Source organism: Eublepharis macularius, chromosome 4 (assembly GCF_028583425.1).
Source record: "Eublepharis macularius isolate TG4126 chromosome 4, MPM_Emac_v1.0, whole genome shotgun sequence".
Classification (NCBI taxonomy): domain Eukaryota; kingdom Metazoa; phylum Chordata; class Lepidosauria; order Squamata; family Eublepharidae; genus Eublepharis; species Eublepharis macularius.
In genome coordinates, this window is record NC_072793.1 from 154,740,066 (window position 1) to 154,754,582 (window position 14,517).

The 14,517-nt window shown below is 45.0% G+C and overlaps 2 protein-coding genes across 2 annotated transcripts; one reads left to right on the plus strand and one right to left on the minus strand.

Annotated features, from left to right (window-relative positions):
* Positions 1-274: 274 nt before the first annotated feature.
* Positions 275-3,926, minus strand: LOC129328802 (zinc finger protein 239-like). Its single transcript, XM_054978085.1, has 2 exons — positions 3,736-3,926; positions 275-2,436 (listed from the first exon to the last, which is right to left on the minus strand). The coding sequence occupies exons 1-2, from the start codon at positions 3,768-3,770 to the stop codon at positions 1,416-1,418; spliced, it is 1,056 nt and encodes a 351-aa protein (XP_054834060.1). The 5' UTR covers positions 3,771-3,926; the 3' UTR covers positions 275-1,415.
* Positions 3,927-11,079: 7,153 nt separating this feature from the next.
* Positions 11,080-12,039, plus strand: ZNF329 (zinc finger protein 329). Its single transcript, XM_054976428.1, has one exon. The coding sequence runs from the start codon at positions 11,080-11,082 to the stop codon at positions 12,037-12,039; it is 960 nt and encodes a 319-aa protein (XP_054832403.1).
* The last annotated feature ends 2,478 nt before the right edge of the window (positions 12,040-14,517 follow it).

The following is a 14,517-nucleotide window of genomic DNA, read 5'->3' on the forward strand; positions in this document are numbered from 1 at the left end:
CCTCATTTCCTGACCCCTCCTCCCCCAGAAGGCTATGAACAGGATCCTGATACAGCAATACACGGCTCCTGTTCCAAGCTGACTGGAGCCCTAAGCAGAAAGTACTTCTGTTAAGGGATTGGGGCCACTGTTACATTTTATAGTGGTTCCCACTTGTTACAGCTAAAGATAATCCCCTCCCCTTCTTCCCTACAGCTGAGATGTCAAAGAACAAGATGAAATGCCAGGTATATTTATATGAAGTTGTGTAAAATGTCTGCCTAACAATCCCATGCTTCATTTCCTAACCTTTTTGTAGATGCAGGCATGGAAAGAGAACAATCTCTCAGAAGATTTTGAACCTGCCCCCAGAGTGCAGATCAAAAAATCTGCACAATGAGGCCATGTAGACATGTTTGCAGGGAGAAAAACCCAACATTTTAAATTAGGTTTTAAAGCCATCATGAAATCTTGTGACATGGTTGGCATTGTGGGGTAGTCTAGCTAAATGGAACACTTCCAAGACGGAGAGTGGATACTCGAACAGGCAGAGGAGAAAAAGTGAAAGCAGGCAGAGGAGCAAAAGCAGTAAGGGGGGAGAGGAAAAGAGTGCAAGCAGCATCTGAGATGGCAACAAAAGGGAAAAAACTGGACTAGCAGAGAACGGATTAATTTCCCTCCCCATGAGTGTAATGGATCTCTAGCTCGTTTGCTGTTATATTCACAAAAAAGTCAGCCTTGATTTTCAGAACTAGTGCTTCAAACCAGAAGGAATACAATGCAGAGAAGAGCTCTTAGCACTATATTGGCCAGTTCAGACATGCAAAAATGGCATGTGGTACAGCCCTTCTTAGATTGTACTACTTCAGAGGGCAAGTTCAAGTTGGCATGTCTGAATGCTCCCTCATATGAAAACTCACAGCATTGGGAAAGCTTATACATCAAACTAAGCTAAGGCCCTGACATCAATCAGCCCAGAAAAAAAGATGACAAATGTTTTCATTTGGATAGAGCTTGTCTTCTGTTCCATCTCTCAGGACAAAGCAGTCAATCCCAGGGGTTTCCCTGGTGATCATTAAGGATACCTGAAAGAAACCTCAAGGTCTGAAGGAAAAAATACCCAAGATATCATTTTAAAGCGGATAGACAACCTGTCCTTGAGAAACCCATGAAGGATACTAGGATGCAATTTTTTTAAAGTCCTTGAACAGAAAGAAAGATAGAAACATTAACCACATCCAAACGACAAAGTAACATCAGCAGATCCACTCTCAGGTATGTCTTTGATGCCTTTGCTGACAGCCTTGATATGAGATGGTGAGACAGAAAATACAGTGGGATGTGGGAGAACATTGACAAGCTAGGCTTTTTCCTCACTGTATGAGGATGAGTCTGGTTTTCAGTTTTGGAAAGGGACCAATTTATTTTATGAACATTTATCTGGCATTCTTGTGGATTCTCTGGTGCCTTGAGAGATGAGAATTCCGATTGAAGCTTTTTCCACATTCATGACACTCATAAGGTTTCTCTCCAGTGTGGATCCTTTGGTGCTTGGTAAGACACGAGCTTTGGCGGAAGCTTTTCCCACACTGGAGGCAGGTATATGGTTTTTCACCTGTGTGGATTCTCTGATGGAGAATCAAGTCTGAGACCCCACGATAGTTTTTCCCACACACTGCACATAAATAAGGTTTCTCACCAGTATGGATTCTTTTGTGAACAACCAAGTGGGAGCTCTGAGTGAAACACTCACCACACTCCCGACAAATGTACGGTTTCTCTGCTGTGTGAATCCTCTGGTGCCGGACAAGGTGTGAGCTGACAAGGAAGCTTTTCTCACAGACAGAACATTCATAAGGCTTCTCTCCTGTGTGAATCCTTTGATGAGCCACAAGATTTGAGCTCACACTGAAGCTTTTCCCACAGACAGGGCACTTATAGGGCTTTTCTCCTGTGTGGATTCTTTGATGAGCAATAAGGGTTGAACTCTGTGAAAAGCTTTTCCCACACTCTGGGCATTTGTATGGTTTTTCTCCTGCATGGATCCTCCGGTGCTTTACAAGGGCAGAGCCATCACTGAAGCATTTCAAACACACACGGCACACATAGGGCTTCTCTCCAGTGTGGGTCCTCCTATGTCTTATGAGGGGTGAGCATCGCTTGAAACACTTGCCACAGTCTGGACACTTATAGGATTTGCCCAGTTTGGGAACTTGCTTTTGCACTTTACTGAGATTGATGGTGGTTTCCTCGTGATGGTCAGATTTACACTTCCTTTTCCTTGGCTGGTACATCTGCTGAACTGCAGCCTCGTGCTGACTCTCACAGCATTCTTCCTGATCCAAATGTTGGGAAATGTTTATGGTTGTTTTCTGGGGAAATGTTTCGTGCAGTGTCTCCTGTTCAGAACTCCCCTGGAGAGTAAGGTCTTCCTCGTTCTCATTCAGCATCTTTAACCTATTGGAAAAGAGCAGATCCACACTTGAGGTATACTCCTCATCGAACACGGCCAACTTATCCAGCATGCAGAGCCTGGTAGAGGCTAGATCCTAGACATACATCACTGCAGCCAGGGAGAAGCAAGCTGGTGTTTTTTTCTCACTTCACAGGGGGATCCTGCAAAGTCCGAAGCAGTATCCACTACAAAAATGGAGCAGGCGCTGCTTCCTATGTCCACTGGCAGCAACTACCACAATTTATTACTCATCAAGTAAAGTAGTACTTTCTTTGATCCATCTTGAACCCATCCTCCAACAACTTCACTGGGTTCCCCTGAGTTCTTGTGTTATCTAGGAAGGAAAACTTCCCTCTGTGTCCCCCCCGCTGCATAATTTTATAAATCTGTTATGTCCCCCCTCAATCCCCTTTCTCTAGGAAGAGATCATCCATCTGTTGAAATCATTAAGGGAAATTTTTTTTTGAAAGTTTTAATAATACAGCAAACTCTGGTTTGGGTTGTATGGATAGCATTTACGTGGTCCTTGGAGTTCTAGCCAGAGTGACAGACTAACAGTGCAATCCTAAACAGGGTTACTCCAGTCTAAATTCACTGAAATCTATGGGCTTAGACTAGAGTAACTTTGTATAGGATTGCCTTCTGCACGGCAATGACCACATGGCAATGAAAGGCATTGCTGCTTGGCAGCAACTTGGCAGGAACAAATTCAGACCAAGGGCCGTTTTGCACAGCATCCTTTTGGCCTGCTAGGTTGGGTCCCTGGCATCTCCTTCTAAATCCGGATCCCATAGCAGGTGATGCGGGAAACCTCCACTTGAGAGTTTGCAGAGCTGCTGTCCATCAGAGCAGACAACACGCTGACCTCGATCTGACTTATTATAAGGCAGCATCATACACCCCATAGGCATCTGGCTTCATTTTGGTAGCAACTCTAGACATTTCAGCAGGTGCAGCTCCTGTCCTTCTGGCACTAAAAAAATAAAAGCACCTGCCAAACTTCCTTCATCTCCACATGTATTAAAAGCACAGGAAATCCGTCTGCCTTGGCATCTGGTCAACCTACAGTTCTGGAACAGGAGACCCATTCATAATGGCACCGATGGACTCTCAGGAGCAGGAAAACCAGAAGCGACCCAAAGGTCATCTAGTCCTGCCCGCCCCGCCCCCTTTCCCTGCCAGTTCCGAAACACACAGAAAGAGCCTTCTCTGGACCTGTCCCGCTGGCACCCCATCCTGGCCCCCTTCCCACTGCGACCACAAGCAGCAACGACACTCGCGCAGCGCCCGGCGACGGCTACCTCGACTCCTCCTCTTCCGAGGGGCGCAGAGCCATTTCCTTGCGGCAGGCCTTCCAATCGCTCCTTTACGAGGGCCCTTGTTCCCAGCGCTCAGAGATTCATAGCTGGTGATCTCAGGGGACTGTCGGGTCCTGCCTCGTCGGTTTCAAGGCCCCCGCTAGGGACCAGGCGCGCTCGATCCCACCTGTCTCCAGCAGCGCCTTTTCCTCCTAAAACGCCACGCGGAAGGAATCGATCGCCTTTTGACCCACTCATCTGTGTGTTCGGCTCTCTCCAGCAGCTCCACCCACTCCAAGCAGCCCCGTCCTCCTGCTTCTTGAACGTCCGTTCCCGTTCCTGGCCGGGCTGCTCCTTCGCTTTTCTCCCCCGGCAGAGTTATTTCCGAGCGGCTTGTCCTGTCGCTTGGGCAAGCTGTATAGAAAATGGGCATCAAAGGATGTGCCCCGGACTAGTTTAAATCGTTTCTCATGGAACGGACCCAAAGGGTTGCTGTCGGAGATCAGCTATCTCCAGAATGGGAACTATCTTGTGGGGTTCCACAGGGCAGAATCTTATCTCCCATGTTAGCCAACCGCTATGTAAAACCTTTAGGAGAACTTATTTGCAGCTATGGAGTGGGATGTCATCAATACGCAGATAACACCCATCTTGCTATCCAGGTCCCCCCACAGGATGCAGTAGAAATCTTAGATTGCTGCCTGACAGTCGTTGTGAAATGGCAGAAAAATAACAAATTGAAACTGAACCCAGACAAGACTGAAGTGATGCTTCTTGAGAAGGCAGAAATCTTGAAAGACATTGTACTCCCCACTTTTGATGGAGTTCATCTGACCCTTGCAGACTCGGTTAAGAGCCTAGGGGTTATACTGGATCCAGCACTACTGCTAGAAAAAAAGTTAAGGCAGCCACAAAAAATGCTTACTACAACCTCACTCTAGCCCGGAAGATGGCTTCTTACCTTGACGCAGCTGACCTGGCCACCTGGATCCGTGCTATGGTCAAAACTCGACTATTGTAATGCATTATACATTGGTCTCCCATCTAAGTTAACTAGGAGGCTCCAAGTAGTGCAAAATGCTACAGCTCGACTGTTAGCTGGAGCGAGCAGGAGTATGAACATCACTCCCATCCTACAGTCGTTCCATTGGCTACCTATCAGTTACCATGCTCAATTCAAGGTATTGGTTATTACATACAAAGCTCTTCATGGCCTTCTTCCAGCATACCTATGGGACCGCCTCCCTCCCCATGTCCCTCCACAGTAGCTTCACTCATCTGAACAGCGTCTCCTCCAGGTGCTAGGCTGCTCATGGATGAAATCCATAGCAGCCCGTACACGGGCTTTCTCTGTGGTGGCCCCTACCCTGTGGAACGCCCTGCCTGAGGAGGTCAGGAGAGCCCCCACCCTCCTGCCTTTCCACAAACAATGCAAAACTGAATTATTCAAAAAGGCCTTTTTTCTCAGCTAAGAGGGTGGTATTGTAGGAAAGGGATCCCAGATGTTTAGCTAATGAGTTAGGAGCCATAAACTTCACCACTATGTTGCAGTACATATTATCTGTTGCTTTTAAATTTGTACTCCTATATACCACCTGTGCTTCATGTTGTCTAATGTCAGTCCTAGAATTGCTTATGTTCTGTTTCAGCAATTCTCCAACTCTGTATTGGATCCTTGCTATATCTCTGTATGTATTTATTTATCCTGTGGCATTGTCTAGGGAAATGTCCTTGACACTGTATGGAAATGTTCTTGATACTGATTGTACTAATCTCACACTATGTAATCTGCCTCGAGTCTCAGTGAGAAGGGCAGACTATACATGACATAAATAAAATACAGTCAATGCATTTTCTTGGTTCATATGTTGAATAGTTGATAGTAATAATTCCTTAATTACGATTTAACTCTGGAAGTAATTAATTAATTAAAGCCCTTTAAATACTGGAGGAATGTGTACAGTTTTCTTAGCAAACCATTCCATAGCACCAGTGGGAAGAATTTTGCACTACCCAGTGCAGAAGTGACATGGCTTCTTAAAAGAGCACAGCAAACTAGATGGTTTGGGGGTGGGGGGGATCGGCTGGCTAATGCAACAAACATTGGGTATCTGGAAGATGTACTGGAGCCGTGCCTATCTTCATGCTGATATTGATTTATTTTATTTTCTTTATGTCATTTATAGCCCGCCTTTCTTACTGAGACGCAAGGCGGATTACATCATGTGAGATTAGTACAGTCAATATGGACATTTCACTAAACAATGCAAGTTTACAAAGACATAACATTAGCAAAAATCCAATACATAGTTGAAAAAATTCTGAAACAGAACACAATCAATTCTAGGACTGACTTTAGACAACATAGACTACCCAGTAGAGTCACACTTAAAGCAACAGGTAGTACATAGGATCATTTTACAATACAGCCCTCCCATCTGCGGCTTTAGGCTAGCCTTCAAATATGTAGCTACCATACCCTATCGTATCTGTTTTCATTTAATGTCCTAGCTGTTCGTCATGTTGTATTTGCTGTAGCTATTGATTATATTGTGTTCACTTGCAGTATGCCATCTGCCTTGAATCTCGGTGAGAAAGATCGGGCTATAAATGAACAACAACAATAATTCTATGTGTCCGGTTAAATGTGCAGTTTAACACACACACCCCAACTTCATCCAGGGAGCTCCTTTTCAGATGTTACGAACACCTTTTCCAGGAGTGTGGCCACCTGTGATGCTTCCAATACACGTGGTCACCATGTTGCTTGACCAACAGCAATGTGTGTATTTTGCATGCCCACAGACCACTTTGGTATGGACGAACCAGCTCTGAAAAATCCAGGGTTCTCTTTGTGAGCACCAAAGCTGTATGCATGTTGTACCTGTTCATGTATATACCAGAGGATCTATGTGCATTTGGAAGACTCCTGATGCCTGTAGATGTGAGGTCTGAAAAGGACTGTACTGTTCCCTGGTTTTGTTTTTAAAAGAAATGTGCATTCACTGTTTCTTACAAACAGATGTATCTGTGTTCACTGTAACATATGTATGTATAATGCCACACTCTACTATCCTTGCCCTCTCAGAGCTGCCAACTTCAGGGCTCTGCTCCTGTGCTGTTTAAAACATGCAGCAAATCATCAGGCAAAGCAGGATATGGTACGTCATGCTTTAAAGGTGGCATTGCTATGTCCAGGTTGTTGCAGGATGCACAGGAGGATGGCAAGTAAAAATGGCAACTCCTGAACCACATACACTTTTTTGCCATGGGGGTGGGCTAACATTTGGGGGGACGTTTTTATTAGCTAGTCCCAGATAAATCCCTGATGTTGTGTTTGATGACATTTTGCTAAAATGACAGTTTTGCACAGACTAGCCTGAGCTTGTCAGATATCTGAAGCTAAGCAGGAGTTGGTCATGGTTACTGATTGGATGGGATGGGAAACAACCAACAAGGACCAGAATTGCTATGCAGAGGAAGGCAATGGCAAAAACTACCTCTGCTCCTCTCTTACCTTGAAACCCCCTTGAGGGGTTGCCATAAGCTGGTTGCAGCTTGATGTCACATAATTATTAATTATCCATATATTTGCATCTATGGATATAAATTAGCATATGCGAATGCTGTTGTATTTTTGCCCTGAGCTGGGTGGCCCACGCTAGTTGGATCTTGTCAGATCTCAGAAGCTAAGCACTTGGTCCCAAGCACGTGGATGGGAGACCACCGGGAAGTCCAAAGTTACTATGCAGAGGCTGGTAAAGGCAAACCACCTTGGAATGTCTCTTGTCTTGGAAACTCTACATGGTTGCCATATGTTGGCTGTGGCTTGATGGCTCTTTCCACCAACAACATGATATTAGCACGAGAGTTGTGATTTGTCGTGATTTAATTCCCAGGGCCTCTAGTAAAATCTTGGGGTAGTGGTGGGGAGATGCATCTTACCTTGATGTGCCATGTAATGTGTAGCCTGCCAAGGATCATTTTGTAACAGACTTTTTCATTCTCTAGCAGGTCTCTGATCAGAATGGCGGGGGTGGGGGGGATCTCTGCTTTTAAAATGGTGCCAGACCTGCTATTTCAAAGTAAATGGATACAGCAGGAAGATATAACTAACTGTAATTGGGTGGGGGCCTTGTGACAAGTATGTCGGTATTTTTATCTGTGTTATGTTGGAGGATATGCAATGAGCATCTCTCTCTTGGATGGCATGTGTTCCCTTACCTGAGAAAATATGAAGGGGCCATTAGAGTTAATTTTGTTGCTGCTCTTAAGCAATCTGTTTTCAGCAGGTTAAAGGGGATATTTTCTTCACCTGTCAGCACATACCTGTAATGAACTAGGATAGTGGTCTCTAGCATGAGTGCCATGGTGCCTGCCATTGTGTTTTCTGGCACTCACTTCTTCCCCGAAGTGTCTCTTCTCCAAAGCAAACAGCCAGTCCTGGATTCCCTCCACTTCTTTGGAGTAGTTCTGAAGAGCCCAGAAGGCATCGTCTTTGGGTCTGCAGGGAGCACTCATTAGGTCACAGCTGCCTCCATCATAGGAGGATACTTGCCTTGGAACCTCCTAATATTCTGTGATGTGTCCTGCTTCTGTGGCAGCCATTTTGTTAGGGAGGCCACTTTTCTTGCTGCCCTTTGCCTTCCTTTGAAAAAAGGGATTCTTCTCCCTTTAGAGAACGCCCAGTTGGCTGGCCTCTTCATTTCTCACCTTTATATGCCACACTTCTTAGGAGGAACTCTAGGGGTTGCCTTTTTAAAATTCATAACAGCCCTTTGAGGTAGGCTGGGCTGATTTGTAATTACCCTCTGAACTTCTTAGGAGTGGGGTGAGGAGGGTATATCCAGGTCTATCTGGTTCCTGTCCAGCACTCTAGCCATTATGCCATCTTGGCTTGCTGAGAAGTTTGGCTGATGTAGAGATCAGGTTGCTAAAAACGGGCTCTACTTCTGTGTCTTTAACAGAAGCCTGGCATGCAGCCATTCTAACAGGTGACAGCTGTTCCTGGCATAGAGGTAATGTGATTGAGGGAAAGCTCCGCTTACTGGTATTTGCATGTCAGGCATCATTTAAAAAAAAAAGCTGTGGAAGTTATCTAGGGAATGCCTAAATATTCCTGTACTGGTATACAGGAACCTTCTTTAGCACTATAAAGCCCCATGTTATTGTTTTCCATGTACTACAGTTTTTAATTTTCTGTATGCCACCACCAGCCCCTCCTTTTTTATTTTACAATGGGGAAGTAGAGTTCTCCCCTCCTGCTAGGGACTTGACTTTCTTATAACACAGAGGTGCTTTAGCGGGGGAGGTCTGTTTCTGTTCCTTTAACAGAGACTTGCTCTGCAGAAATCAAGAGGTGGAAATAAAGATTATCCACCTGTCTGTAGCGCAATCTGCAGTTAAAGGGATGGCTACAGGGATCCGTTCAAAAGACAATTATCTCAGGAGACATTTAAACCTTCATAGTCCAACAGCCTATCCCTAATGCTCCGTTTTCTTTTGTTTCCCTTTAAAGCTACAAAACAAATTAAGCTAACATGAAAAAGCTTTTCAAGGTGATCTGTTGCTGTCTCCATCATTTTGACCCCACCTCTCAAAAGAGGTCTATATAACTGACATTTCCCCCAACTTGGGTCTCTTTTTTAAGAGTCTGAGAGGAAATAGTTACCTTAATTAGAAATGAGTGGTTATGTCAGAAGAAGTTTAATGATTTGAGTGGTGAGTGAAGAGTTACTTACAGTTTGTGTAATAACTTTCAGAGCCTTAAGAAGTCTTTTAATGTTATATATATTGTGTTTTATTACTGATGATTAGTTATTCTTTCTGGGTAATTGTTTTAAAAACAGTAAACTAATAGCATATCTCTTTTGTAGCTATTTATAGGGATGTCCTAGTAAAGCTGTCCTTTTATGGCTCTTTTTCTTGCTTTGCTTATGCATGGTATTTATTTTAGTCTTTATTTGGGGTCTACTGATATAGTAGCAAAAAGCCAGATGATAATTATTTAGGTCAATACTGTATAAAAAATACAAACTGTTACAAAAATATCCTCTGTAAACTAGGATCTTATGAGTAATTATGTACGCAGATAGTTTTGGGTGGGTAGCTGTGTTGGTCTGCAGTAGATGAGCTAGGTTTGAGCCCAATAGTTCCTTAAAGACCAACAAGATTTTCCAGGATAGAAGCTTTTGAGAATCAAGCTCCCTTCCTCAGATACTAGTAGGAATGGAGAAGTCTTTATATCCCAGTCAGAAGGTGGGACAGTTGTAAACAAATAAGATAGAATGCGGAAGTACAATGTGAAATGTAATTAGCTTGATTAGCACAGGGGAGGAAATGTAGAAAATCAGCATCTGTAGTGAGAGAAGAATCCTATGTCCCTATTTAGCCCTGAGGGGAGAGGTTTCCAATGTTCTGAATTTGTGAATGAACTCAGTTTCAGCAATCTTGTATTGTAATCTTCCCTTCAAATTTCTCTTGAGGACTGCCACTTTTAGGTTGGCAATGAAATGTCCTGGAAGATTAAAATATGTGCAATTTAGAAATCTACACACACACGACTTTCCCCCTCTAGTAATCTTTAAGGGGTTTCAGCAACTTAATTTCCCCTATTCCTTTCTTCTTTTTTGGTGACTCCCAACATTTTGTAGTTCTAGGAGCATTTATTGGGATCAGGCCATCTTGTGTGTGTGTTTTCTTTTGGGTAGTTTACTAGGCCGGATACAGTTGATACCTAGTGGGTTCTTGAGGATGTCAAGACAAGAGATGGGGCAGAGAAGGTGGCAGCTCCGAATACTTGTGTTTAGGAGCTGTGCTTTATAAGAGAGAGACAGGTCACAATAAAGGATGCAGCACAGGCGGCTGTTTGTCTTCTTAAGCTCTTTTGCAGAAAGAAATGCTTGTCCCTTTCCCTTATCTTCATGCAAGAATCTTGACAAAAGAAACGCGTGAGTGACTCATGTAGGCCTGGTGACCAGTGTGAGGAGACTTGATCCTAGGGAAGGAAGCACTGCATTAGCTTCTTCAAGAACTCTCCTGTGAATTGTCTACATAATTCTCCTGACATACAAGACTGCAGGGTTACTTCAGCACATGCTTGGGGCCGCTCTTACAGCTCTAGGCTATTGGAAATCCGAAGTCAACCATCTTCTCTTGTGCCTTTGAGCTTGGGGGGAAGAAAGCCAGGAAACACTTGCCCACAATTCCATTCCCTATTAAAACCACATGAGCCCAGCCAGAAAACACACTGGCCATCCCGTCATGTAGTGTTGTCCACATTGACCTTCCTTTGCTTCATCTCAGGGTGGGAGCTGCATATTAATTCTCCTTATCTTCTAGGCAACAATGGGGCCTAATAGCAAGGAAGCAACAGAGGGCGGCAACTGCGATGCTGAGGCCCATCTTGAAGATTCTACCCTAGTCCAGAAGAACTACCAATGCCCCGTGTGTGGGAAAAGCTTCCAGCGGAGCCCTAACCTTCTCACTCACCAAAGAATCCACACTGGGGAGAGGCCTTATCAGTGTCCACAGTGTGGGAGATGCTTTAGTCAACAGTCGAGCCTCACTATCCATCTGAGAATCCACACAGGGGAGCTGCCCTATCCCTGCCCACAGTGTGGGAAGCGTTTCCGCCAGAGTTCAAACCTCCTGAAACATAAGCAGCTCCATGCAGGAGTGAGGCCTCACCTGTGTTCGGAATGTGGGAAATGTTTCGCTCAGCGCTCCAACCTTCTCATCCACCAGCGGGTTCATACTGGGGAAATGCCTTTCCTGTGTTCTGAATGCGGGGAGACCTTCAGGCAGCACCGGAGCCTTCTTCTTCACCAGAGGTTACACAAGGAAGATGGATCTTGGGGCTACAATTGTCCAGAGTGTGGGAAAACCTTCTCTCAGAGTTCAGACCTTGTGAAACACCTGAGAGTCCACACAGGCGAGATGCCGTACAGCTGCCTCTACTGTGGGAAAAAATTCCGGTACATTTCAAACCTGAATAGGCACAGAAGGACCCACACTGGGGAAAAGCCCCACGCTTGCCGGCAGTGTGGTGAATGTTTTAGCCACTTGTCCAGCCGGAACATGCACGAGAGGGTTCACACAGGCGAGAGACCGTATGGGTGTGCTGAATGCGGGAAGAAGTTCATTTCTAGCTCTAAGCTTATTAGGCACCTGAGAATCCATTCAAAGGAAATGTCTTATATTTGTAGTGAGTGTGGGAAAAACTTCCCTTGCCATCTGAACCTCATGAGACACCAGCAAGTCCACAGGGCTCACAACTCCCTTGTAAAGGAGGAGTCGAGTTGTTGAGCAAGTGGGCTTTGCGAGGTTAAAGGCCCCATCCGCTCTGCCGGGTAATCCGTTGTGTATTTAGGCTGCCGACTTAAACGGATGTTGGTGCTTTGAGGACTGGTGACATGGTTTGAGGATCCTGGCAAAATGCAAAGGGTTTCCTCTCTGCTGTAGTCATCACGGGTAGGCAAGCAAATGCTGGCTGCTGTTCTTTGCGTAGTGAAGAACTATGGCTCCTGTTATTAGGAGCTGTAACCACCCAGTAGCTCTTTGGTTCCACTTGCTCTGGTTTTGGCTCCGGGCAGTCAGCTCAGACAGTGAGCACAACAGCCTAGAGCAAGCGTGATTGCTAGCCCACTGTTGCCTGATGGAAGGAGCCACCTATGCCGGTAGTCAGAGCTAGTTTGGCAGGCCTGATCATTACAAGGGGGCCCAGCACCGCAACTGTCATGGTTGTGACAGAGGGGGAGGGCTGGCTGTGATCCCTGCTATAGCATAGGGGCAGACCCTCCTAAGGCCATGGGGCTCTGGAAGCAGCCTAGGGATGTCTGACCCTGAGCCATTCTCTTGCTGATGATACCCTGTAAATTCCCCCTCTAGGCAACTAGCTGGGGTGAGGGAGCAGTTTGCACCAATATAATTGTGCAAGTGAAAGGTCTGATCTTTTTTTCCCCCTAGTGGCAAATGGAATTAGGATCCTACTTTGACAGCTGTCTTGTAGTAACAGATCCAACTGCCTTTCCCCTGCTGTGTTCTCTAGTTATGGCCCATCATACCGGATATCCAGCTGTTCTCTGCCACAATATGTGGTGAAGCCTATTGGCTTAGATAGCTTTTAGTTAGGGCCACACAAATTGTGGAGGATGGGCCTATTAAGTGTTGTAGTTAAATGGCCTTCTCTGTCATCCCCCCACCCCTGACCCCAGCATTTGATACTGGCCTTGGACATGGAAGATTCTCTGTTTTTTATTATGTGCTTGTGAGCGTCTAGGTCCGTGTGGCTGCAGCTGAAAGCAAAATGCTGTGCTTGGAGGGTGTCTGGTCTGATCCAGAAAGGCCATCCTTGGCGCTTTCTCTTCCAGTTGTTGCAGCTTCTCCTAAGAAGAATCCTAGGAAATTGCACATACCCATGTAAAATATTGCAGGCTTTGTGGCTTTGGGGAGGCCTTTTTCTCTAAGTTTTTAGCACCTTTGTTTAACATAAATTTGCTGGCCAAAGCACCACGTGACTCCACGGAGCAACTACTGATGGGGGAACAATGCAGGAGCTACTGAGAACTGAATCAGCGCTCTTGCATGTAGTGCTGCTAAGAATGATAAAATGCAAAGGGTGATGGATTTCTGCCACATGATTGGCTTAAGTGTTTGCGGGGGTGATAAGTCAATACACTGAAACTCCCTTCTGCTACATAAGCATCAAGAGGCTCATGTTTCCTTGAATCAACTCCTACTGTTATTTGAAATGACTTGGCTAGATTGAGTCGCTGTTGCTGTCGGATGGACAGCAACTATTGCATGGCTGTTGCACTCAAATCCTCAGTGCTTTGGAAGCAAGCCAGATTAACGTCTGTCGAACTTAGTTCTGGCCAGTGATTTAAGACTGGAAGCATACTCCCCCCCCCCGCCCCCTTTACAGGCTGTGTAAAGGTGAATAGTGAGGATTATTTTATGCTGCAGTTGTTTGCTGTGGTTACACAACAGTTTTTCTGTAGCTGGTAGCTAGTAAGAATGGAAGTCACCTATTCCTAGAATGTATTGAGGATGTATGTGAAGGCTTCTTGACTGGTGTCCGTGGGTGCTCAGAAAGACACATTTATATTTCTACCAAAGGAAAAGGCCACGTAGCGATGAGAAGTATAATTTCTGTACAAAATGTGAAGGTGACTTAAAAAGAATGCAAAGCTATTGATTATAGGGGGGGGGGGTGCCCACACATGCACACACATATGTGTATGTGCTTGTGATTAGCTAAAACTACTTCTGAACAAACTTGGGAAAAAGCAAAATCCTCTGTGGGCTGTGAAAGGTAGCCAGGAATGGGGAAGCTCTTGAAGTCCTATACCAGATTTTATAAGTTGGCCAAGAGGAAACATAGAAGGAAGGTTGTGCTTGTTTGTTTGTGGTAGGGATTATATTCTTTGGTGCCTACAACAAAAAGCAAATTTCTGAAAGAGGAGTCTACTTATTTCTCTCAAACAGCCAATGCACCCTTCATTTTTTTGTGGGCATTAGTTTGAGGTGGCCTTATTTTTGAGTTTGAAATGTTCTATGCTTTATGTTTAAAAGGTGTCTATTTTTGTGTGGGCACATAATGTGTTTCCTTTACAATAAATGTCCAATCAGTCCAATAGTGTTTTCTTTACTGCGGCTGCTGTGTGTATTAAAACTAGAAGAACATAAAATGCACATGTGTGGTTGGGATTGGGTGAAGTGGGAAGAACAGATTAGCTGCCAATAGCACTGAAATTTCCTGGCTGTAGGAAGAACAGTATCCAT